The 24,033-nt window shown below is 36.2% G+C and overlaps 4 protein-coding genes across 6 annotated transcripts in view; 1 reads left to right on the top strand and 3 right to left on the bottom strand.

The window, feature by feature from the left end:
- Positions 1–57: 57 nt before the first annotated feature.
- Positions 58–9,024, bottom strand: dnajc3b (DnaJ (Hsp40) homolog, subfamily C, member 3b). The gene is made up of 12 exons (XM_056753056.1): positions 8,549–9,024; positions 7,897–8,007; positions 7,635–7,759; positions 7,435–7,509; positions 7,140–7,283; positions 6,407–6,588; positions 6,204–6,323; positions 5,960–6,065; positions 5,716–5,836; positions 5,405–5,537; positions 5,123–5,271; positions 58–1,235 (listed from the first exon to the last, which is right to left on the bottom strand). Exons 1-12 carry the CDS (start codon positions 8,631–8,633, stop codon positions 1,090–1,092), a joined length of 1,497 nt encoding a protein of 498 aa, XP_056609034.1. The 5' UTR covers positions 8,634–9,024; the 3' UTR covers positions 58–1,089.
- Positions 9,025–9,325: 301 nt separating this feature from the next.
- On the bottom strand, positions 9,326–11,862 carry cldn15a (claudin 15a). The gene is made up of 5 exons (XM_056749905.1): positions 11,443–11,862; positions 11,002–11,166; positions 10,772–10,853; positions 10,031–10,138; positions 9,326–9,846 (listed from the first exon to the last, which is right to left on the bottom strand). Exons 1-5 carry the CDS (start codon positions 11,657–11,659, stop codon positions 9,750–9,752), a joined length of 669 nt encoding a protein of 222 aa, XP_056605883.1. The 5' UTR covers positions 11,660–11,862; the 3' UTR covers positions 9,326–9,749.
- A 3,266-nt stretch (positions 11,863–15,128) lies between these two features.
- Positions 15,129–17,427, bottom strand: fis1 (fission, mitochondrial 1). The gene is made up of 5 exons (XM_056749548.1): positions 17,355–17,427; positions 16,653–16,785; positions 16,398–16,474; positions 16,035–16,140; positions 15,129–15,798 (listed from the first exon to the last, which is right to left on the bottom strand). Exons 1-5 carry the CDS (start codon positions 17,397–17,399, stop codon positions 15,698–15,700), a joined length of 462 nt encoding a protein of 153 aa, XP_056605526.1. The 5' UTR covers positions 17,400–17,427; the 3' UTR covers positions 15,129–15,697.
- Positions 17,428–18,115: 688 nt separating this feature from the next.
- Positions 18,116–24,033, top strand: part of gigyf1a (GRB10 interacting GYF protein 1a) — a 33,993-nt gene continuing 28,075 nt past the window's right edge. For 2 of the 3 annotated variants that reach the window (XM_056744723.1, XM_056744706.1), the window contains exon 1: positions 18,117–18,342. The gene's annotated coding sequence lies outside the window, so the exon portion shown is untranslated. Of the gene's footprint in view, positions 18,343–24,033 lie in introns of all 3 variants that reach the window. The other variant, XM_056744714.1, reaches the window with a different exon arrangement.

The raw sequence follows: 24,033 nt of genomic DNA, 5'->3' as shown, positions 1-24,033 counted from the left end.
ATAATATCATCAGCTAACTTTGCATGCTAAGAACAAATTTTAGCAAGCACACCAGAAAACTGAAAAGAAAACTTTAATCATAGTAGCCGTTTCAAATCTTCCAATAAACAAACATTAAAATGTCCAATTACTTGTAATAGGCTAGTTGATTGACATTTAACTTAAAAAGTGCATGTGGACTAACTTGTAACGTTTACACAGTTTTGTAAAGGTTCACAAGTTTCTGTACTTGGTAGCTAAGATTCTGGTATATTGTTTTTAATTGTATACGTGTTAAATCAAAGGAGTCAGGCAGTGACTCTTCAGTATTCTCAGAATACAGAGGAATTGTGTGGAGTTTATGGTTATTTTTTTCTTTGCGAGAAATGTTCTAACTATTCCAACCAGGTAACTCTGGAGATCATAAAAGGAAGATTTCACCTAAACTGTTTTTTTTGTTTGTTTGTGTGTGTGTTTTACTTACCCACCCTCATGTTATTTCAAACAAGGACTTATTTTTTTCAAGAACACCAACAACTTTTAAGTGTTGATGCTGCTCTTATTTTCATTCAACACAATAAGTCTGCCCATTCAATGGTGACTGTCAGTCCCTAACATATGCCTAACATTTAATTTTTTGCTTCACAGAACAACATGAGAGTGAGCATTTTTTGGGTAAACAATCCCTTTAAATTCAAATAGGACCTAAAGGTGTCAGGGACACATGGCACATTTCAAAATAAACTAGAACTCTTATTTCTGGAGTGTCATTTAGAGAAACCATATATAAGCAGCAGGAAATGAAAATAGAAAGAAAATCTGCACAGCATGAAGGAGAAGTAATAAGAAAGATGGCACATACAGCAAAAAAAGATCAAATATTGAGCTAAAACCTTCAGCTCAATTTTGAAGTCTTTAAGAAGGGGGAATCAAACACCAAACATATGGCGTTTGCCCAATCAAGTAATTTCTCCATAGGAAGTCTGTGGATTCAAGTCTCAGGTTCCACCACAGTCCAGTTAGGATAGCAAGCATGTCTCTAGTTATTCTTCATATAACAGGTGTCCTAATCTGAATCATTGTCTATTATCGGCATCAGTCACTCTCTTATCAGTTGTAATGGAACTTGAAGTGGTAGTTTCCACCCTCAAAGGGGTTGAAGCCAAAGGGCCATTCTCTGCCTCCTCCCCCTCCTCCACCCTGCTGATTCTCTGGGTCTAGAGGATCCTCTCCTGAATCAAACTTCTGACGCATTTCTGTACAGAAATAAGGGAAAAAATTATATATAAAAACAATAATCCTCATATATGCATGAAACATACAGCAGTTGTTTGTGTTGAACACATACTGTTGAACACTATTAATCAGAGTTGGGGGACTCGAGTCACATGACTTGACTCGGGTCTGACTCGAGTAACAATTATCAGGACTTGCGACTTGCTTGATTGAAGTAAAAAAATACTTGACTTGATTTGACTTTGACTTGAGAGCAAGTGACTTAAGACTTGACTTATAGTGTGTAAGGCTGGTGCCAAGGTGTCCAGGGAAACACAGAACTTCGTCCAATACAATGAACTCCCCACAGGGTTTGCATCTCCATCTCAGACAGCATATAACAATGAACGATGATTACCAACTCACACCTTTATATCTGTTCTCTTCTCCCCCTCTCCTCTCTCTCCAACTGAACTCAGAGCAATTCAAAGCTCACTCATGAACTGGATTTGACAAACACCATATCTTGTATGAACAAAGAATCTTCATATGCATATTTGGTATCATTTGAAATGTCTCTGTGCAATTGGTACAATGGTCTCATATCCACAGCAGTGGAGCAGATCATAACATAGGTTTGAGGCTTTAAAGTAGGGGTGTGCGATATGACGATATTAGATCGCGAACGATTAAATGACTGCACGATCCACTTTTTCAGGGAAAATCGTTAAATCGTTAAATCGTCATATATAGTGCTTTTCTATAGAATTCGTCAACATACTTGCGATAGATTGCGCCATGTTAACAAGCTCGTATACGTTGCTTGTGAATTCAGTAAGATTAAGTGACGCGGTCATTGAAGATGGAGGGAAAAACGGAGGACTTGGTCCCTAAAAAAAGTTCTCCATCAGTAATAATGAAATGGTTTGGGTTTTCCCCAACTGACACGGCCCAAACAACAGTTATTTGCAAATGTGGCAATGATAAGATTCGAGCGTAGTAAGGCAACACAACGAACCTTTTTAACCACCTCAAAATAAAGGGACTGAAAGAGTATGCCGACAGTCAAATTATAAAGGGATCCCACGCGAGTAAATCAGGTACAACCAAGCATACGGAAACTAAAAGGCCTAAACAACGACTTTAGCGAAAGAACCATTTGAGAAAAAAAAACACGTATCCGTATGACAGAACGAGCAAGCGCTGGAAAGATGTCACTGACGCGGTCGCATTTTACCTGGACAAAGACATGATTCCCATAAAGACTGTGGAAAATGAGGGCTTTAAAAAACTGCTCAAAGTCGTAGATCCACGTTACGAAATACCCAGCCAAAAATATTTATCCTCCACACCCATTCCACAGCTTTACTCCGAGTGCCGCAACAAGATGAAAAACAAAATTCAAAATGTAAAGTTTTTTGCTAACAGCTGATTTATGGTCTTGCACTTGCATTAAATATTAACTTGATTAAAATATTCTTCAAAATATAAATGGTAAAGAGTATATTTTTATATGGGGACTTAGTTTGGCTGTATTGAAGCCCCTTTAATTTGCAAAATAGTCTTAAAACCAACTTGAAGAAGAACCGCGATAAAATCGTGAATCGTGATCTATCTGGAAAAAATCGTGATTTGAATTTTTTTTCTAGATCGCCCACCCCTACTTTAAAGATATTCTGCTCACTGTTGAGGTTGTGTCTTCATGCAAATGCCCTTTACAATGTAAATTGTTAATGTGTAGAGGAAGGGTATTCTGGTCTGGGTATTTAAGGTAAGCTGGCAAAATGTTCTGGGGAATTCTTACTAAGATGAACCCCATGGTGCTGTGTGTGTGCCTTCATAGACACAGCACTGTGTTTTTTTCGATCACATCTTTTTCTACTGTCAGGTATGCGTCTTAGACTCGTAGACTAATCTGTGAGGATTTGATGGTTTGTTTTCGTATTCTCTGAATTGAATTGTATTTTGGCAAGTAACATTTACCTGACTAATAAATTGTCATGTTTGAAATTGTTCCGCATTATTCTGAGTTCATGAACTTCAGTAGATCACGCTATATCCTTTATTACCGCAAATCTACGTTCAGGTTAGTGACGGACTAAAATCCTGTATTAGGTGGAGCATTGGGGCACGCCAGCTGAGATTTTAGAGCTCCGGCTAACTACTTGGCATTAGTTTAAGTGTACCTAGACCGTAAGGGCTAATGTTTCCGTTTAGAACAGCACATATATTGTCTGACCACTCTAAATCAGATAAGTCACAAACCTCTAGTTATTGTATTATTATTCTAACTAAGTGTACATAGGAATCTATGGCAGGATTATACAAAGCTACCATCAGAGGAAGAAAGATTAGTATATTTATCTCTATGGAGTGGTCATGACCTCTGGTTAGAAATAATCATTACTTTAATTAAGTTTTTATAGTCTAAGGGAACTAGATAAAATAATGCTTTCTGAGTATTACTAGTCATAGAACCTCTGGCAGTGAACAAGACTGACGAGTTTGTGACCATGAGATCCGCGTGTAAAAAAGACTAAGCGACACTAAGAATCGGATGAAGGAGTGTAATTTAGAATAAGGCAGAAGATCAAACATTGACCAAAATTGCATAATAATCAAATACAAATAATTTCATTCAACGAGGTTTCCTTCCTACAAAGAAAGGTAAGAAAGTAATTTCTTTATAGTCAATGTCATAAAACGATTACTAATGTAATGAATTAATAATTTCTGTTTATCATGATTTGGCCTTAATTACTAGAAATGTGATCATCGATCATCACTGATAGGCCTACGTCTCATCTCATATATCGGGGGAATTTGGATATAACAGTGGCGTAAGCCGAATTTTAATGTTGGGGGTCATCTTAAAATGAAGGAGCTTCTCATATTACACGTAGGCTAATGTCTATATTCAATGTGCGCATTTTCAAGTGCTTGTGTGGACTGTGTGTGGAAGCTGAATAGCAGCTCGCTTGTACTGCATGACAGGCTTATGGACGTGCCGGTGCGATCACTTGTTTAAACTCTTTAAAAACTTTTTAGTGATACTGACAAGAATAATTTAATTGTTTGAATGTGTTAAGTGTCTACATTTTTTGTGCACGCTCACAATAACAACAAAACATTTTGTGCTGTAAAATAATGAAACCAGTTCAAATAGAAATCAAATATTCTCAGATTATATATTACGTATGAAACGTGCATATTGCATGCCCACCGCAGAGATATCGATTAAGCATCATAACTTCATCAATGGGCTATATTAGCATACATTTTATTTATATTCTGCCGAATTGAAAAAGATCCGTTCATTTTGATTAACTTCATTCAAGATCGAAGTTAATAAAATGTTCTGAGATTTCCATCACTAGATGTAAAGGCCTACTGTGCCCTATAATGGACATCACAAGTATTACAGCATCATGTATATAAAACTTATAATTGGCAGATTTTCAGTCAGAATACTTAGTTTATAAGGTTCATTGCCTGTATAATTGCTTAAGTCTTACATTCTGTCAGATACAAGTATTTCAATTTCTGTGTCTATGTAAACATATGAAAATGTGTGACTGCTGGAAGTGATCATCACTTAAAATTGATTTATATTTACAGTTGATTTTCCTTAATATAGCTATACAAGTTCATCTTTTCTGTGCAAAAATAAACATGTATCGAAAAAATTAACCTCCGTATATTTTAGTACTGCGACTTGTCAGGACTCTACTTGCTTAGGGTGAAGCCTTGACTTGACTTGACTTGCTTGCTCGTTTGATTTGTCTAAACTGTGACTTTAGATTTGACTCGAGACTTGATGGTTAAGACTTGAGACTTGCTTTGACGTGACCATATGTGACTTGTCCCCACCTCTGGTGTTAATACATGTATTTGCTTTGGTTACATTTCTTTAGTAAAAATCTCCTACCTGGATCTGTAAGCACCTCCTTTGCAGAGGCAATATCAATAAACTTTTTCTCTGCTTCTTTCTTTTCCGTTTCAGACTGGAAATTATCAGGATGCCACTGCTGAGCCAGTTTTCTATATGCTTTTATGATTTCCTGTTTGTTGGCACTCCTAAACATAAAATTTAAAAGTAATTTAACACTCTCCTTCCAGTCTATTGAACCATCAACTTAATTAAAAATATATTATAGAGAAGAATGTTAGCGATGAGTTTAGGGAAGTCACTTTTTTTGAGGTGCCTTACCTGCTCACTCCCAGGATCTTGTAATAATCCCTCTTGCGAGAGAGCTTGAGGAGCTTCTGTGCTCGATCAAGACCTTCACGAAGCTCCTGGTTGTCTTGATCAAACTCCCGAGCCTCCTGATAGTCCTCTACAGCTTTATTAGACAAAAATATAGAAAACTTTACAAGAGGTTTTATTTGTCACGTACATAACCATACACAGTATAAGTTGTAAAGGACAACACTTCATTAAATTTATATACACTAGAAAATAATACACAGATAAATTATGATTTTGAATCTTCATATCATTTAACACATTCATTTTATTACCTTTGTCATATTCCTGCAGTAGGATGTAGGCCTCCGCTCTATCCCGGAGGATGTGGATATTCTGAGGTTCTCTCTGGTGAGCTTCTGAACATACGTCTACAGCCTCCTCACCACTCTTCATCTAGAATATTCACAAGAAAACAAGAGAGAAACCCCATCCAATTAACCCTTTTCTGGGGACGACAACACATACATATTTGCGCATATGACTATGTGAAAAGTATCGATGTGTAAGGACACATACTTTGACTAAGCAGAAGCAGATCCTCTCTCTTGCCTTATTACTATAGAACTGAATGTTTGGCTCTGTTCTCATCACAGACTCGTACTTTTCAATGGCCTCCTGATACCTGCCATGCAGAAGACATCAATTAGGTTGAATACTTGTGGCAATACTAAAAAACGAATATTTGAACCAATTGTGTTTAAAGAAATTGAATGTGAGTGAGGTAAATTGGTCCTAGATCTGAATCAAGAGATTCTAGCACCTCTGTTCTGAGATCAGTTCCTCAGCAGAGTCCAGCTGCTTGCTGAGCTTCTTAACTTGTTTGTAGTGGGCAAAACACTCCTTATCATCCTGATCCAGCTTAAGACACTCTCGGACCTGACTGAGGACAGAAAACAAACTGAGAATAGCAAAAGAAACAGACAATATTCCGAGACAGGCTTTATAATGAGAGTATGTACATACTTGAGAGAGTCATGATGATCGCCTAGACTGTAGTGCAGCTGACTAAGTTTCAGGAAAGCTGCTCGGTTGTCTGCACGGAGACGTGTCGCCGGACTTAAATCCAAAATGGCCTTTCGTGGCTCCCCGAGCCGGATGTAACAATCTGCCCTTAGCTCTCGAGACTCAGGGTCCCAAGGAGAGCCCTGTAGAACGGATAAAGGTCGACACAGGTTTTAAAGTTCCAGAGGCATCTGAACTTTCACGTTTATGTTTTTCTTTTTACTATTTAGCACTGTAACCATAGTAAGGAAGAGCTTGATTTCTTAAAGGGGTCTTATGGTGCGAATACATGTTTTTCTGTGTGCTATAAGTTACCCATGCATGTATTAGACACGTAAAATTGCCTTTGGAACCTGACATTCCAAATATGGTAAGAGGCATTACATTTCCGTCACATGTTTGCAGTATTCAACCAATCATTACGCATTGGTTAACTGCCCAATCATAGCACACCTTGCTTTTCAGAGCTATGAGCTTTGTAAAAAATCTGCACGTTTCAGAGAGGCGGGGCAAAAAGGAGATACAAACATGCATGGTATGTGGAAAGTACAGCATTTTTTAACCTTAAATTGTGTATACAAATTGCATTATATCTTCAACAAACGATAAAATTCATTTTAGCCGTGTCGTATGACCCATTTAGCCAAAAAAAAATCTAACTAGGAAATCCTAATGCATCTCCAAACTAACTCACCTCTATGACCCTCTCTAGCACCTGGACAGTAGTGACATAATCACCACGGTGATGGGCTTCTTGTGCCTCTTCCTGGAGTAATTCTAGCTCATCGATCTTGTGAAGTTGATCATGAGCTTCCTCATTGTCTGGAGAACGTTTAAGCTGAAACACATACGTCAAAAGAGCAGACAACACTTTTAAACAGGACAAAATAAATAGGAAAGAGAGAATGCATACCAATGTGATGCAGTTTGGGGACAATGGTGGTAAATTAAAAAAAATGTATATGGAATAAGAGAATAGTATAATTTACAACTGCTTGGAAGTCTTCTCTAGCCTCTTCGGTGCTTCCCTGTTTCAGTAGAATATTACCCCTCTGCAATCTGGCCTAAAATCACACACAAAATATAGATGAAAATTCTAATGTGTATTAGTACTTTAATCTGGTTTTATATCAGAACAAAAAAAATCTGGGATGTTGTTACAATATGTATATTTTTGTTACAAACTCACAGCTAGGAAGTCAGGCTTGAGCTGTATTGCCTGTGTTAGGTCTGGCAGTGCTGATTTGGACTTGCCCATTGCCAAGAAAACAGCAGCACGTTTGTAGTACGTTAGGTAATTTTTTGAGTCGCCCTCTGTTTAAAGAAGTTTGCATTTGTTAATGAAGTGTATTCAAAGCTCATGCTGTTATTCATTTGAATATCTGCTTGATTGAATTTTCCCGAACCGATGCAGTAACATTAACATGTGTTTGTGGGAGTAAATGTCTTACCAACAGCTGAGTGATAGTGAGACAGGGCTTCAGCAAGCTGTCCCGCTGCCAGCAGCTTACGACCGGTTTCCAAATGATGCTCTATCTCAACAGGTGTGGCTCCGAACACACCTGAAATGAAAATAACATTCAAATTGGCTATATTTTAGTCTATTGGATTTGGGTAACAGATGCTCTATCCATCAATTACACACCAAAAAAGACATGCAACCACTTAATTCATTTCATTTACACTTCATTAAATGTACTTTTCCTTTTTGTTCGCAATAACAGCCCAAATAAAAATGAAAGTATGTTGAGAGCAGTTTGTCTCATTATGGTGAAATAAAACAAAACTACCGTCCAAATCTCTCCAATTTCAAGAACAGCTGTACCATACAGGTTATGTACATGGAAGGATACTCAAAGGTACGGCAAAAATACCGTGGTTGTACCATGTCATTTGTCCAAAAAACGAGATTATTACCATACTTACGGTACTACTTCTTAAACCCTAAGGTATTTAAGGGTTAACGTTACTTTAATATATGTATTTTTGGTTATCAAATGTATGTTTATGCACTGTACACATTCAGTAGAGATCAAATACTAGATACTGTATCGATTTACTCTAGTATAAAGATTTTATAAAAGAGTAACGTTAAAATCTCACCCTCCAACTGCAGGTCTAGGAGCACACAGAGCAGTGAAAGAGATGACATGACACTGCTCATACCTCTCCTCCGTCCCGACTCCATAATCACAGTATTCACACCCCCGATACACAACTCTACGTACTTCCAGTGCTATTGACAATGTGCAATTCAACAAAAGAGGTTATTTATGCTCCGGTCATCGAAACAGCTGCGTATCAGACATACTTGGCAAGGCGATATTTCTGTTGTGCGGATTATAAATACGTCCGAGTGGAAATAAAAAGAAAACGAAACGTCAGTTCCGTGTGTCTGTCAAATATGAATCCTCTCCGGTGTGCCGAGAAAGAAAGTGCAGCGTAATTTTAGGGGGTAGTTTGTTCCCCCTTCCTACCAGTAATTTGAGAGTAGCTGTCGGATTAAGAACTTTCAGAACTGTTCTTGAACCTCCTGGGCGTCCAATTCAAATCGCCCTACATATCTGTGCAGTGACAGGCTGTTCACATCCGTGTTTGACGACAAACGTGGGAACGTCCTATTGGCCAAATTATTTTAGCACAAAGTATGGACGCGCCCACGTCCTTGACAACGCAGCGTAATCTACATGGAAAACTATATTATTTTTATAAAATTATAATATTTTTGATTAGAATAAAATGACAATGTCTCCATGGCTTCATCTTTTTGTTACTAATTTAAAAGTGCATTAAACTGTAGAAACCAAACTTGGTAAAGGGGAATAAAATAGAAATGAGAAAATTAGGCTAACACACACAAATAACTTCAACAACAGAATGTTGGCATTTTTATGTCATGCTTTTTATTTTATTTTTTATTTTACTTTTGTATAAAACACACAATATAAAACAGGGAACAATAAATGCAGAAAAAGTCAATCATGCCATTAGAGTTTTTTTCATCATGTAACCTTTACAAATAATCACATAATAATTTCTCTAAAGAATTGCTGTAATACAAAATTAAACCTAAAGTCTGAGCACAGCAGTAATACACAATAGTAATTTCAGTGTGTAAATCAAGAATTTTAATTCTGTCTTGTTTCTGAGATGTTGGCACTGCATAAATGACATGATAACATTTTATCCGCTGAAATTTTTGGGTGTCTGGTACAAATATTTACAGAATTGCACAGATTAAGCACAGATATAAAAATGTCAACAGTTATATTTTTGGACATAAAATCAGCCCAGACGGCTTCATTCAGACATAGGCATTCCTTCCATAAGTGCTCTGAACGTCTTTCCTGGAGGCAGATGCTGAGTAGACTGTTCCCCGTGAGGGCTGGTACGGGTAACCACTACAATGGATAAGAATGAAACGTGAAAGGTAAACATTCATATATGTCTTTAGACATAAACTTGCTCCAAAATACAAATTCACAGAACGGGCAAAAGGGTAAGTAAAAATATCACACGTCAAGATAATAGAGGTTGTGAGTAATGTGATGATAATATAGCTTTTGTGAAACAAAGAGAGATCACCTCTTCTCTTCTGTGCCAAATTTGCAGGAAAACATTAGACAAGCTCCACCACAGATTGCGAGAGTGCCAGAGGCCCAACTTATATATAAACCCTCTCCAATCTCATATCTACAAAACAAGACAAAATAACAGAGGCACAATAAATTCAGGTCAGTTTATAATATTACGTTTATTATCCTGTAATGTAAAACTGTTTTCAAATTTAAATCCAAGACACTTAAAGGGATAGTTCACCCAAAAATGTGTTTTTGTCCAAAATGTCTTTCTTTGTGTTTAACCAAACAAAGAAATGTATACAGGTTCGGAACAAGAGAGTGACAGAATTTTTTGTTATTTGAACTATCCCTTTAAGGATCATAAAGAGGTTTTAACGCAATGGATTTTTTTAGACACTTTGTGGCATTTTGTATGTAGTTTTTTGTCCAATAGGTAAAAAATAAGAATTTAAGCATACCACTCCTCAACAAGCCACATGTTTATTAAATGTAAGTGCCTGTAGCGTAAACATTTCAAGACAACATAAGGAAGTCATATTTGATACAGGTGTTTAAGGTTGAAGACAGGAGGGGGCGTTATTTCTCCTTTCGTATCCCATGAGCAAACACAATTTGTTCTATTTGATATAACCAAGTTGCTTCATTTGTGAGGTTTATGTGATACTTAAACTCTTCTAGGTGTTACTTAGCTTTCTTGTTATGTTCTTTTTCTTTCTAGATTAAAAATAATGGCTATTTCACATACTTTTGTCCAGGATAGATTGGATTGAAGAAGTCCTGGGTGATGTTGAACGCGTACCATGACGCTGATATCATCGTGCACAAGCCTTTTAGGTGAAAGTAGAGATTCAAAGAAACGATAGCAAAAAATCCTTCTCAAAGTGGATTTAAGCAAGAATTTAGTGGTAACAATTGGCGTCTAAAAAGATTGCGCGTACAATACTATCATGTACTACTAAGTTTAAAGTGCTTTACCTTGAAGAAGGAAAAATACGCCACCGATACCGGCAATTCTGCCTTTAAGCACGTAGTTTTCTCCACCGGCTTTACAGCACTGCATGCCGATGAGGGTACAAACCACTCCGAAAGTCCCAGACACCACTGAGGCGATCATAAGAGCCCGAGACGCCTGAATATAGCCTGGAGAAATATACAGTTGTACGCTATTAAATAGGCTATTCGTATGAAAATAAAAAAGTTAAATAAATGTTGTATTAAATTGAACTTAAATTAAATAATTTAAACAATCGTTAGAAAAACACAAATATCACAGATATTATTTTTACGATAACATTTCTGTGTGCAATAGTCTATAATTTTTTGTAGTAACATTTTTTTTTTCATTTGAATAGGCACAGCTGTTTGGATTTTTTTCACCTTCGTGAATTTTTTGCCTCAGTCAACATTATTTCCTACCAGAAAGTGCAAGCATGGATGGAAATTCACGGCAGTTGTGCACTCCTGTCGAGTCCGTGGCGCATGACATCCACAGATTTTCGTAAATTGTCGAAGTTGTAATAACAGTCCCATCTATGGTGGAAACTTTCCAGTAACGGTTCGGAATAGCAACGCCAACCATTATCCAACTCAAAAAGCCGAGAATTAAAGCCACAACTTCAAGAATTGGGTCCATTGTTTCTTTTATTACATACAGCGTCCAAAAGCGTGAAAATGTGATCACTTTTTGATGTATCCAGTGCGCAGGTTTTCATTGACTTCATGAACTGCTTTTTGTCATAATTTATTCCATGAAGCAGGCGGCAAGATTTCATATGTGGTGTTAAAAGTGACGTTGAGTCTTTTATAGGCCATGTTCCGTTTGCCCTCCCCTCTACTGTGCGACTGTCTGCTCTTGAATTTTACACCCCGAAACTCAACAGGTGGTTATCGGCAAAGTCCAATGGTCGTTCCCTGACCTTCATTGACGGAACGTCAGTTAATTCTGAGGAACATAAACTTGAAGCTGTGTTCACATTTGACTTCACTTGTAGGGCAAACATGCACTATTAGATCTATTCGTTGTTGTTTTTTCCATTAATAATTTTCTCAATTGTATACCAAGTGTTAAATGCCTGGGTGACTTAATGTGGGTTATATAAATTGGTTCCATGTTTTATGGCTTAAAACGTCAGGGAACAATTAGAAAAACAGACACAATTTAACCTTTTCAAGTAGGCCTATTAAAAACAGATGTCTTCATTGGAAGTTTAGTAAAATGTTTTGGAGCTGTCCTCAATAAATGGACATGGAAACATTTCAATGTTTATCTATGATTTTACCCATTATTATTAACTTAGCTATGTGTCCTTTATTTACACCTGATATCTTCTCTCAAGTTATTCAATTACTACTGTCCTGTATATTTTTTTTCAATTGCTAATGTAGAACACTAGTCGCAGTCACTACAGTTCTTCCTGCTTATTAATCACACCCCCATTGTACCTAGTTTATCTAAAAACAATCAAATTACTGTACCACTATATGAAAACTTGATTTTACGTGTAGGGTAGGCTCTTATCCATGATATGTAATTAAGTTGGCCCAGAAAAGGAAAGACTACACGACTACAGATAATTATTGTTTATAAAGTGTTGTTTTGTGTTAAAGTATTAAAGTCACCATCATGGATATTATTAATGTTTCTTTAAATTAAAAATGGTTTGAGAATGACCTGGAATGCAGCATATAGATTACTTTGCAATCTTAACGGCTATTCTGCATCACGCTAAAAATAATATATAACTATAGTTGGATTTATTTCATATACTCTTTCTAATTCAAAAGAATAGTTGGGAAAATAAATACTAAGGGAGTCAATGGGGGATAAGATATGATTGGTTACAGATATTCTTCCTAATATCTTCCTTTGTATTCAGCAAAACAAAGACATTTATACAGGTTTAGAACAACCTGAGGGTGATTAAATGATGACAGATTTTTTTTTGGGTGAACTATTACTTAAAAAATATGTGAAATTATAGAAAACATTTCTTAACAACCTGTCACTTAAGACAGAATGTATTCATTTTATCCTAAAGAACAAATTAATAACTACTATGGGATTAAATTTGTCAGGCCGTACACATTCTTCATTAATGTTTAATGGCATAGAAGTGAAAAGAAGTTGATGTTAACAAAACATGAGACAAAAGACCGAAGTTCACGCACAGCCAATAACCATAACTGTCTCATTTTACAATAGGTTTCCTGAGTGTTTTGAATTTTTTAAATACAGCATAAGTCTATTGATTTTAAGCATTGCCAACAGGTATTAACAGATCATGATCATTGCTGTACAAAGATTATGATGTGGGATTAACTATCCAGATAAAAGCTAAAACACTTATAAATGTTTGGTTACCATTAGTAACCTAATAGCAGTACTGAGGTATAGGTATTTTTACCAATGTTTAACTCTTTCACATGTAACAATGTGAGGACAGACGTTGAATTAGCTGTGTTGAGTCTCTCGCGTGTGATAAGCAGATGATTGTTGTGGGTTTTAAAGGTCAGGTTTATGACTAGCTTGTTTGCTATAGCTTAACTTTAATTATTCTTTTAGCAAACACCATCATTTTCAAACATGTGCATCTCCTAAATGATGAAGGCACTTTTGATGGTAGACATTTACGAGAACTACAGAGCTTATGGAAGGCCACACCTTTGAGGTGCCAAAAAATCATTTGGTTTTAGTTCCAAAGGGATTTAAACCACACCTGTCTTTAATTGTCAAGCGAACCCAAGGATAGTGTTTAGATGCCTGAGATGGGTTTGATTAGAGTTGAAACAAAACTCTGCATGAATTTGCTGGACACAAATCAAAGATAAATAACACATTCGTCGTCATGGGAAAAAAGTTGGATTTGGAAAAAGTTGGCTAAATATAAATCTGATAATTTGTTTCTCTTATAAACTGCCAGGCATGTTTATGGCATCTTTATTTGATAGCACTTTAAAATAATTTTGTATTTGTTAAAATCAGTAATTGCATTAACTACTTGAACTAACAATAAGTAATATAGTTTTTTAGCATTTATTAATCTTTGTTCACTATCTTTGTTGACTATGGGATCAGGTGCTTTTGAAACTAGACCTTATACAGAAAAAGATGAATAAATGCTGAATGTATTGTTCAGTTAGTTAATTTTAACTATTATGCTTTAAAATAATGTCACCAAATGAAGAGTTTGGTTCCAAAATGAGATAACTTTCAAAAGTCATGTTTTTTTAATGTGCATTCCAATCAATATCAATCAAACTGCAGTTGGTTTGTTTTGATTTAAGCCGTAATAACAAAAAAATACAGCTAACACAATAAGGACGATAATTTAATATAAAACATGAATTCATTTGGAACCCTTCAACTACAACCTTATTGGAAAGAAAAATCCTCTAGTTATTGTTCATTCTGTTATTTGATTCATTTGATTGTTCCACAGCTGTGAATTTATAAAGACAGACAGAAAGCCAGACTGTCAAAAAGATAGAGCAGATAGAAAGTAGATACAAGATGATATGAATTGTTTTCTGCATTAGGCAATGTCTTCATCCAAAAGAGACCAAAAGAAACACTGAACATCCTGTCATCATTTGCCTTTAGGGTTAATAAGTAACCTCCAGTCTGCGTTATAAAATGATGCTACTAATGGTAACCATAAACTAAACCATTGTAAAACTGAGATATGATAACACATGCTTCACTCTGAGCCCTGAGATGAATAATGTGGGAAGAGCAAGAGTTTGCAGCATTTAACTGATGGATTAACACGTTTCACAGGGAATTTGTTACTTTAAAGGCCTGATAGTTGATTTGTAGATACTTCAAGATCTGGGAGCCATTGAGCTAATGATGCATGAGAGACACTGACGCTGTGAGTGACTTTTTAACCAGCAGTTTTACAGCTTCTTCAGAAAGCCCTCAAATCAGTTTTACTTATTAGCTCTTACCAGGATTCCCAGACTCTCTAAAACATGTTCTACTTATTTTGAGCACAAGTGCTTTCCTAACCCTTTAGAGCTTAGACAAAATTGTTTAACTAAAGACATATATATGTTCACTAGAAATGTTCATGACATTGTTATGTCTAAAGATCACAAATACATTTCCAACATTATATTTATTTACGCATTTAGCAGCCACTTGTTAAAAACAAGTGAGTTCCTAAAGGAAGAACGATCAAAGATCACATCATTTGTTCCATGGTAGCGTTGCTAGAGAAACTGTATAAGCCAAGACATGATGCACATGAAAAAAATCTCTGCATTGCTTCCTTGTAGTTTTTAACAGTATCTAACAGAACAAGGACACAAAAGATATTTTGAAGTAACCAAACAACACTGGATCTTATTGACTTTCATTGTAAAGACATTTCTGAAAACATCTCCTCTTGTATTCCACAAAAGAAAGTCATGTACAGGTTTTAAGTGTGAATAAAATGTTTGTTTTTCTTTGAACTATCACTTTAAATGAGCAAGATTTCACTCAATCCCACCTTTCTATGTATACAAATAAAGCTGCATGAGTTCTGATCAGTGTCACACAAAAGGATTTTGGTCAAATATGAGTGTTCAATACATGTCACATGCTGATGTCAGAAAAATAAAAACAGCCAGTTCTCATGATTTGCAGGAAAGGAGATGGAATTCAAGTGTGCTTTTCCAAGAATCCATATTAGGACTTTGCACCTTTAGAAACTGCCATACCAATAAGGCCTGCCAATCCAGCCACACCTAATCCAATACCACCAACGATCGCCATGCCTACCAACCCATCTGAGAAAAATAGGTGAGAGTGAAAAAACTGATCATTTTTTATTACCTTTGACATTGATTTTGTCAGGTTATGACTGACCATAAATTAAAAAAGAACATAATTTAAAAAAGATTTTTTGTTAAAAGGCAAGTACAATACATCTTCATGTTTAATTTAATTGTTAAAAACTTTCTTCACAGCCTTTAACAGCTTCTAAAATATACAATTTATGCATTTTAATGCTGTTGATTTACACCTTTTTTTAATGCGCTGTTGATTATTTTTTCCAATTCCAGGGCCTGTTTGTTATCTGGTTCATTCTTCAGCAGTGTACGAATGTATTTTACTGCCCTCTCATACTCCTGAGAAAGAAAAAGGTTAAGAAAGCACATTTTTGAAATATATGAAATTATAACCATCTCTGTGCTATAATTTCAGTGTTATGTATTTCAATTGACACTTTGGAACTGTGTGTAGATGTGTGTATTGTGTTTCTTTATATATATATATATATATATATATATATATATATATATATATAATTACTCAATGGGTAAAGTTCAAATCTGTAAAGTAAGCAAAACAAAAATACATATTCTCTGCAAAAATAGTAATTCACCTTAAGTCTGTAGTTGGCAACAGCAAGGTAGAATAGAAAGTCTCTCTGATCATCTTTCTTGCTAGAATAAACCAGCCCTGTTAAAACAGAACAGCACCACATTTTATTTTTAAAACATTAATGGCCCGAAAAGAAAGCAAAAAAAAGATTAAACCAAATAAAATTCTCTCCTTATGCAATTAACTTCTACCTTCGAGACTTTATGTAAAATTTGTGTACTGTATTTATTGTTAAGTTTTACAGAGTTCCCTTTACCTTCCAAAAGCTGAATTCCTTTTATGATGTCATTGGAGTACTTGCTTCTGATTAAACACCAGGCATATTCAAATGTGGTTGCCTTAGAAACAGGCCCTTTCGCCAATTCAGAATTATACTTCTTCTCAAACCTCTGCAAAATAAAAGCCATTTATTGTAAATGAGTGGTGTTAGAGAGACTATTTCATCAGTCAGAGGATGATCTCAAGATCATGTGCTCCCCCTGGCAGACAATTATAGAATGTAGAAGGTACAATTTACCTACATCATAAATTAAAACAGACTAAAATCTGGTTCTAGTTTTAGTTATATATAGCGTAGTTATGTTAATAGTTGATAAACAGTGTGTGTGGTGGTAAAAAATTTGAGCACAGTAGCTAATAACGTTATATTTGACAATAGACTACAGCAGCAAAAAATAGGTTGTATAACACTAGGTCTATACAAATATCAAGTTGTTCAAGGTGAATAAATTGGTAAAAATATAATGTTTGAAGAAAGTTAAATGTTGTCATGTTTTGATGATGTAACGTTAACGTTACAGTAGAAGCAGCGTCAGTCAAAACTTTGAACTTAATATTTGATCGATGTTTCTTCCTTATCTTAAAAGGTTCGTTAGTCGAAAGAACGACACGTCTATATGTAATTGATAGTCCATTGATGATAACGTTATTCAAGGGGGAAACTGTTAAAAGTATTTACCTTTAGATCTTCTGGTGCCACAAGATCTGACACAACCTCCTCCATGTTCGCGGAAAAAAACAATGTAGTTTGATGTAGTTGTCAAAATAAAGGTCAGCAAGTGACGTCATACTGGGTTTGAAATATTACTACTTGTGCTATCAAATTGAGTTTTACAATCATCATAGTATTACAAAATCACCATCGTTGAGTTATTCTAGGTGTGAAACCAGATGATGACCAATTACTTGCTCAACTGGGGGGGAGGGGGTGACTTTGTGGCAGATATAGCTCATTTCTTGCAACATTTTTTTGTGGTTAAAATGACAGATCATTATTTAATAGATAATACAAAGAATTTAATATTCAAGTTTCTTTAATTGTGAGCTAATATTTTTGGAGAGGCCTTAGAAAATGTAAGGGAAGTGCCTCCTCGACCGGCCCTGTCTGACTCTGTTCTGTTGTCTATAACAGCACTCTTCAATCAACTTTATTCATTTATTTATCACTGCTTATCATACCTGATTGCCTAAAATGACATAATTTAACCAATAAGAATAATATTATTTTACAATTACAATTATTTACAAATAATTGTGATATAGACACTGTTTAACAATTTAACAGGCAAATGAAACCATCATAAATCATGTGGTAGAAATTTGTGGGACATACTTTTATTTTGAAAAAATATATATTTCCAGTCGTCATTTCGAGACTTGTGTTAGGGGGCGCTGTCTTCACGCTTCTTTTAAGTGCACTCGCCTCTCCGATCACGTGGTATGACCGAGTAAGACAGCCATCTTCCCTAAAACACAAACAACGAGAGCATACTAGACATCAACACGCAGCGACCATTGGTGAGAGGAAGAGAGCAAAAAACAGTGAACCACGATTCTCGAGGAGGAGCACAGAACACAAACAACTGCACATGCATCCAAAGTGAAAATCGTAGCGTTTGAAGGGGCGACTGGACAGTAAAAATTGCATCGACAGCTCCAGAAATACGGTGAGTAGCTGTGTTGGTGTCTTTCTCCTTGAATGATTGTAGCGTTAATGGCAGATGGGTGTCGCGTTTAGTTTAATGCAACTTGAAATGGGAAGGGCAGCGCGTGTGAGAATAGACAAATTACAAAGTGGCGGCGGCCCATTAGGAACGGCCATATGTGGCAAGTGCATGAGTGGGTGGGATTAATTCTTGCTGTTTAGTTCGATGTTAGTAACATGTGTTTTTGTAAACGAGCTCTGGCCGTAGGTTGAAGGCCACGGAAAGCAGCGGAGTGGAGTTTAGAGGGGCGCCGCGTGCACTGGGAGGGGGAGTGTTCAGGCGCGCGCATTGCCTGCACACTCCCCCTCTCTGTGCACGCGACGCCCTTCTAATCTATTCCATACCCTTAAGTAAAAGGCGAAAACGAACTTGTCTTATTTTGCCATAAATAAATTATTATACATAATGTGTTAAAGTGTCGCCCTCGTACGAATAGGCGACTTTTTCGAGGTGTATCTTGCATCGAACAAGGACAGGTCGAATCGGAACGGTGCAATGGCGAACAGCTTGCATGAGACAGTTGAAATATAAGGCAGCTTTCCGGAGGTCGTCTCAGTCATTTCCTGTTCCAGTCTAGTATTTTTGACAGGTCTTTGCACGATTTAACGTTAATTGTAGATGCAAAAATGCATAGCCCTGCGTTCCAATCCGCACACTATCCGCCCTAATAGTATTCTAAAGTAGAATTAGTATGTCCCTAACTGGTGTATGTTGAAAATAGTATTCCAAAGATTCCCGGATGGTCTACTACTTCCGGTAGAAATTGAAGTGCAGAATGATGCACACTCTGACGGCTGGTATTACCCACAACTCATCAACAGTAGGCAGAGTTTAGTGACACTCCACTACATTAATAAATTATATAACTGATGCATCACTAAATTTACAAATGTAAGTATACAGTAAACATTGTATACAAAATAATTAATGAATAAATACCTTAATGGAAAGAAGAGCTGTATTTTGATCTGTTAATTAAGTTGTCTGGGCAACAATAGCCACTTCATCTTCCTGTTAGTATGTCCCAATTTGCACCTAGCATTCCAAAACAAAAACATTACCTACTATTTGGGCTAGTATCCACCTTTTTCTTGACGTTTCCATGGAGGGCACCATTACAGCTAGTGACTTCCTATATGATGCTCCGCACTTACGTTTTGTTTTTGTTACCATGTTAAAGGACATTCCTTTTAATGGTTAAAAATGAAGTTTCTCGGGGGAAAAAATGCGGTAAAATGGTGTTACAATACATTACATTACATTTAGGCATTTGGCAGACGCTTTTATCCAAAGCGACTTACATTGCTTTTATCCTATACATTATACATAGGTATTTGCAATCCTCTGGGCTTGAACCCACAACCTTACGTTGTTAATGCAATGCTCTAACCACTGAGCTACAGGAATACAATACCCACAGATACTTCAGAAAACTTACGAACTAGTGTTACCACGTGACACAACAAGAGAATAAAGTAGGGCTGTCACGATAACCCGACGATAAATATCACGTGATTTATGCACAGCTTTTGAGTGAAGTATGGGGAAATGCTGCATCCAAAAGACAGAGGGCGCTCTCGTGCGGAAACTCCAAATACACACTGCAGAAGAAGACCATATTGCAGCCAGCTCGATTTCAATAGGATTTAGTGGTATCATGATAAATTATCATGCAGGCCTATAATAAAGTAAATGATATTTAAAGACAGCTTGGTTTTAGCTCTGACTACAGTATTCTGCACCTTTCAAAAACATCATAACATATTGTTTACTTTGTTATCTACATTATTGTTTATGCATAGAAGATCACTATTAACACATGAAGCATATTTCCAGGGCTAAGTGACATTACAATAATTTTTTATAATACCAAATTAAGTTTAAGTTTAATATAACAGTTGCGCTGTATTCAAACATCACATATTTATTCACATTCACATTGGATGACGCAGGAAATACATACTATTTAAAAGTATTTTCTATGTATATGTATTTAAGTGTAGGTTTGGCCAAATCAAAACATGGCCAAGTACATGACATACCAGAACCAGCCACACTGAAGCATCCAGATGCCTCCAATACTGCCTTACTTTACAAAAGATCCAACGCGATTTGATCAGGTTTATTTATATCTGGTGTGGGTATCAAAAGCTTCACGTTAGATTATGACTCCCCTATTAAGAACCCTGGAGTCAGCAACCTCCACTTCAGAAATGTGAAATGTTGATGGTTATGGGAAAGAATTTGTCCAATGTCAATTATTTTTTTTTTTTTTTATTTAAGCTCTTGACCCTCTACATACATAAGACAATATACGAAATTTGCCTGCTTGTTGAAGTTTAATGTCATCATTCCAGTAGATGTTGCTGTTCAACTTCTTATGGTGAGAAACAAAGTTGTTCTTTATGGTCTAGGTTAACTCTTTCCCCGCCAGCCTTTTTAAAAAATAATTGCCTGCCAGCGTTTTTAAACATTTTCACTAAATTTTGATGGCTCACAATACATTTTCTGTAATTAATTTATGGACAAAAAATATATCAAATGAAATAACTGCTTTCAATTAACCAGCAATTAATGTAGATTTCAACAAATCACCATTATTGTGATCAGGCAACTCTTTTACCACTTTCAATGTTTACAGTAGTGCTTTAATAGGAACACATACGTTCATAGAGAAATGATGTTTTGAAAAGTTGAATTTTAAACATGACCAGTTAAAGAAAACAAACATGACCACTTAAAGAAAACTTAACATATAAAGACAATAGTCTAGAGCTAAATAGAAAACTGATCACTATAATGGTGATTTGTTGAAATTTCAAACATTTGTAAAGAGCCACAAACCTGTATATTCATCTTTAAACACACTTGGATATATTGAAACAGAACAGTAATTTTAAATTTATGATGCAGTAACAAACAAAATAAAAATAAAAATGCTGTAAATGGAGGCAGCAATTATGTGAACCGCTGCCTTTAAAATTCTACGACACTCCCAGATTCCATGTTATTTAAGCAATGAATGTAGGACACGCTCCTTGTTGTTACATCCACCTGTTTTAAAGAGAAAAGTGACATCTAGTGGATAGTAGTAGCAATAAAATTTACGTTAATGAATGTCAGTGCTTGTGTAAATTTGAAAGAAAAAAAAAATCGATTCACAGCTTTTGAAAATTGATATTGAAATGAATTGAAAAAAATCAAATTACATTTTTATTTTGCCCAGCCCTAGGAAGGACTGACAAAGCAAACATGTGAAGCCAGGGCTCTAGACTAAAATTTTGCACTGGTTGCACTGGTGCGCCTCACTTTTTCAAAAGTTTGGTGCACTCAAATTTTAGACCCCATTGCATTTAACAATATCCATATAGACAACATTTATTTGGTCAACATAAAGTTCTTTATTTTATGCACAAATCTACAAGAAAGGTAACTTACTAAAAAAGTGTTGGTGCTTAAAGTGCTTCAGTGAACTAAAATTTTAACTTAAAAGATCTCAAGATAAATGGACCAGGGCTTGACGGCTCAGTGTCCGAGCATTGCTTATGATTTCCGGACGGCTCAGGCCTTAATTTAACATTATTCACGAAAAAGTTATCAATTGTTCTTTTCATCTTCTCTCATCATCCCCTGCTACATCCACTCTGTTTAAGTGACAGCCCTAGGCTGCTCACCTCTCTCTGTCTGACTGCAGCACATGCATTTTCAAACCAGAGGTGTGTCATCCCTATGTTTTGCGATCGTGGTCCGGCTTACATGAGCAGCGGAACAGGGATAACTTCTGGTGCTGCAGACGGGGAGCTCTGTCAACTCACGAAAACATTGTAGAAAAAAACTTGCATGCCATAGTTTACACAGGACTGGCGGGAAATGTGCATTGATACTTCATTCTTCATGTTATGTGGTTTACTTTGATAGGTGTACTGTCTTTCCCGCGTCCCAGTGCGACATCCGACGGGTCTTCCTAGATCGTATCACATATGTCTAGACCGTAACAATGAAAGGTGAAAACGCGCAGTTCACTTCGCGAGCATATCACGCTCTAATGAAAGGAAACAGGGATTTAAAAATTGCCCTCATTGTAATCCGCCAAAATGAAGGACCGCCTTCAGATTTTTCCGTCATTGATAAAAAAATCCGGCAATGACAGAGAATTTTCGGTGAACGCGACCTCTGGTACACACACGTAAAGGAATATCTGGACCACGGTCAATCAAAGTGGAGGTCAGCCTTTCACTATCTCTGATTGGTTTAGACCACGATATGAGCCTAATGTGTGTCTGTTGTTGAATCACAGGGAGACTTTCAGAGTTGCAGAGATATTTTTTTCTCCCTCGAACGTCTGAACGCACAGGTGTAATATTCTGTGTTACAACAATGCATATCTATTTACTGAACTTTTCTGAAAAATAAAGGTAATGACCTGGTTTAATTTCATTCTAAGGTGAAGTTAATTATGTCAAAACAGTTCAATCTTTGTATGGAACATTTAATTACACCAAGTAAATGATTTCAACCATTTTGATTTTAGTAGACTAAATATAATGTATATTTATTTGACTAAAATGTTTTTCATATTTTGTTGAGTAAAACTATACTTAAACTAAAATGATGGGGTTGACTAAAATGTGACTAAAACTAAAATTCCATTTTCGTCAAAAGACTATGACTTGAACTAAATCAAATTTGCCGTCAAAATTAACACTGGTCGTATGAGGCGACCTTTAATGGTCGCACCGGTAAGAGGGGAAGGACTGAAAGAGCAGACGAGTGAAGCGCTCAATGTTGCAACTGAAATAAATATGCAGAAAACTAGAATTTCCCCAGCTTATGTACAAAACAGCAAAGATAATGACATGGGTTGCGTGTATTGTATGCATGTGAAGCTAATGCAGGAAACATGTGTTTAAACTTTTATATAAAGCTTTCTAACAATATTGAATAGCACACAGAATGTTAACGTTATACATCACGTTAAAAAGGGCTGTCACGATTATGAAATTTGTCTGGTGATTAATTCTTTGCTAAACGGATGCACCATATTATCGGCAGGCAGATCTTATCGGCAGATAATGGCTTTTAAATTAATTATCGGCTCGGCCCGATACAGAAAATAATTCCGATATACCTTGCCGATAGGACGCTGTTTTAATTTTTATTCATTTGCGTCAATTTCCGTGTTTGTGCTACAGCCAGCATGTTGGTGGTCTATGTATTTTGTCGGGCAGGGGTTTAAATTAGGGATAGGCAGTTTTCAATAATTTAATATTTGAGCTCATGAAAAACGAATATTGAATATTTGTTTATTTGGTATATTTGGTATATCTCCGCCAGATATGATCATATCATGACAATTTATAAATCAATAGAAAGCTTAATTATTCAGCTTTCAAATTATGTAAAAATCTTATTTTCCAAAAATGTACCAATAAGACTTCTTTTGTTGTCCGGTTTCACATATATGTGCTGCTTCACTGAACAGAGAAAACGCAGAGAAATTTTTCCACTCACTGAAAGCTATTATTGATACAAAAAGACGCTATTTTATGAAGTAGAGACGGCACCACAGCGCGCCTGTGTGTATGCGGGGAGTGATGGATGCATCTCGAGTCTCTGTTGACCACATGCGCGTTTAGCAAAACTGAGCAGACA

This window comes from Triplophysa dalaica, chromosome 1 (assembly GCF_015846415.1).
Source record: "Triplophysa dalaica isolate WHDGS20190420 chromosome 1, ASM1584641v1, whole genome shotgun sequence".
NCBI lineage: Eukaryota > Metazoa > Chordata > Actinopteri > Cypriniformes > Nemacheilidae > Triplophysa > Triplophysa dalaica.
Note: the sequence above shows the minus strand (reverse complement) of the source record. Positions and strands in the feature narration are given on the sequence as shown.

Bases quoted from the DNA above. Each gene is read 5' to 3' on its own strand.
- dnajc3b (XM_056753056.1), bottom strand. From the start codon at position 8,633: ATGGAGTCGGGACGGAGGAGAGGTATGAGCAGTGTCATGTCATCTCTT. The intron at 5,272-5,404 runs GTAAGGCACCTC...TTTTATGTTTAG, and splicing joins AAGATCCTGGGAGTGAGCAG to GAGTGCCAACAAACAGGAAA. The intron at 1,236-5,122 runs GTAGGAGATTTT...ATTTCTGTACAG, and splicing joins GGAGGTGCTTACAGATCCAG to AAATGCGTCAGAAGTTTGAT.
- cldn15a (XM_056749905.1), bottom strand. From the start codon at position 11,659: ATGGACCCAATTCTTGAAGTTGTGGCTTTAATTCTCGGCTTTTTGAGT. The intron at 10,139-10,771 runs GTATGTGAAATA...CTTGTTTTGTAG, and splicing joins CCAATCTATCCTGGACAAAA to ATATGAGATTGGAGAGGGTT. The intron at 9,847-10,030 runs GTGATCTCTCTT...TATCCATTGTAG, and splicing joins TTTGGCACAGAAGAGAAGAG to TGGTTACCCGTACCAGCCCT.
- fis1 (XM_056749548.1), bottom strand. From the start codon at position 17,399: ATGGAGGAGGTTGTGTCAGATCTTGTGGCACCAGAAGATCTAAAG. The intron at 16,786-17,354 runs GTAAATACTTTT...TTTATTTTGCAG, and splicing joins TGGCACCAGAAGATCTAAAG to AGGTTTGAGAAGAAGTATAA. The intron at 16,141-16,397 runs GTGAATTACTAT...TTTCTTTCTCAG, and splicing joins TTGCCAACTACAGACTTAAG to GAGTATGAGAGGGCAGTAAA.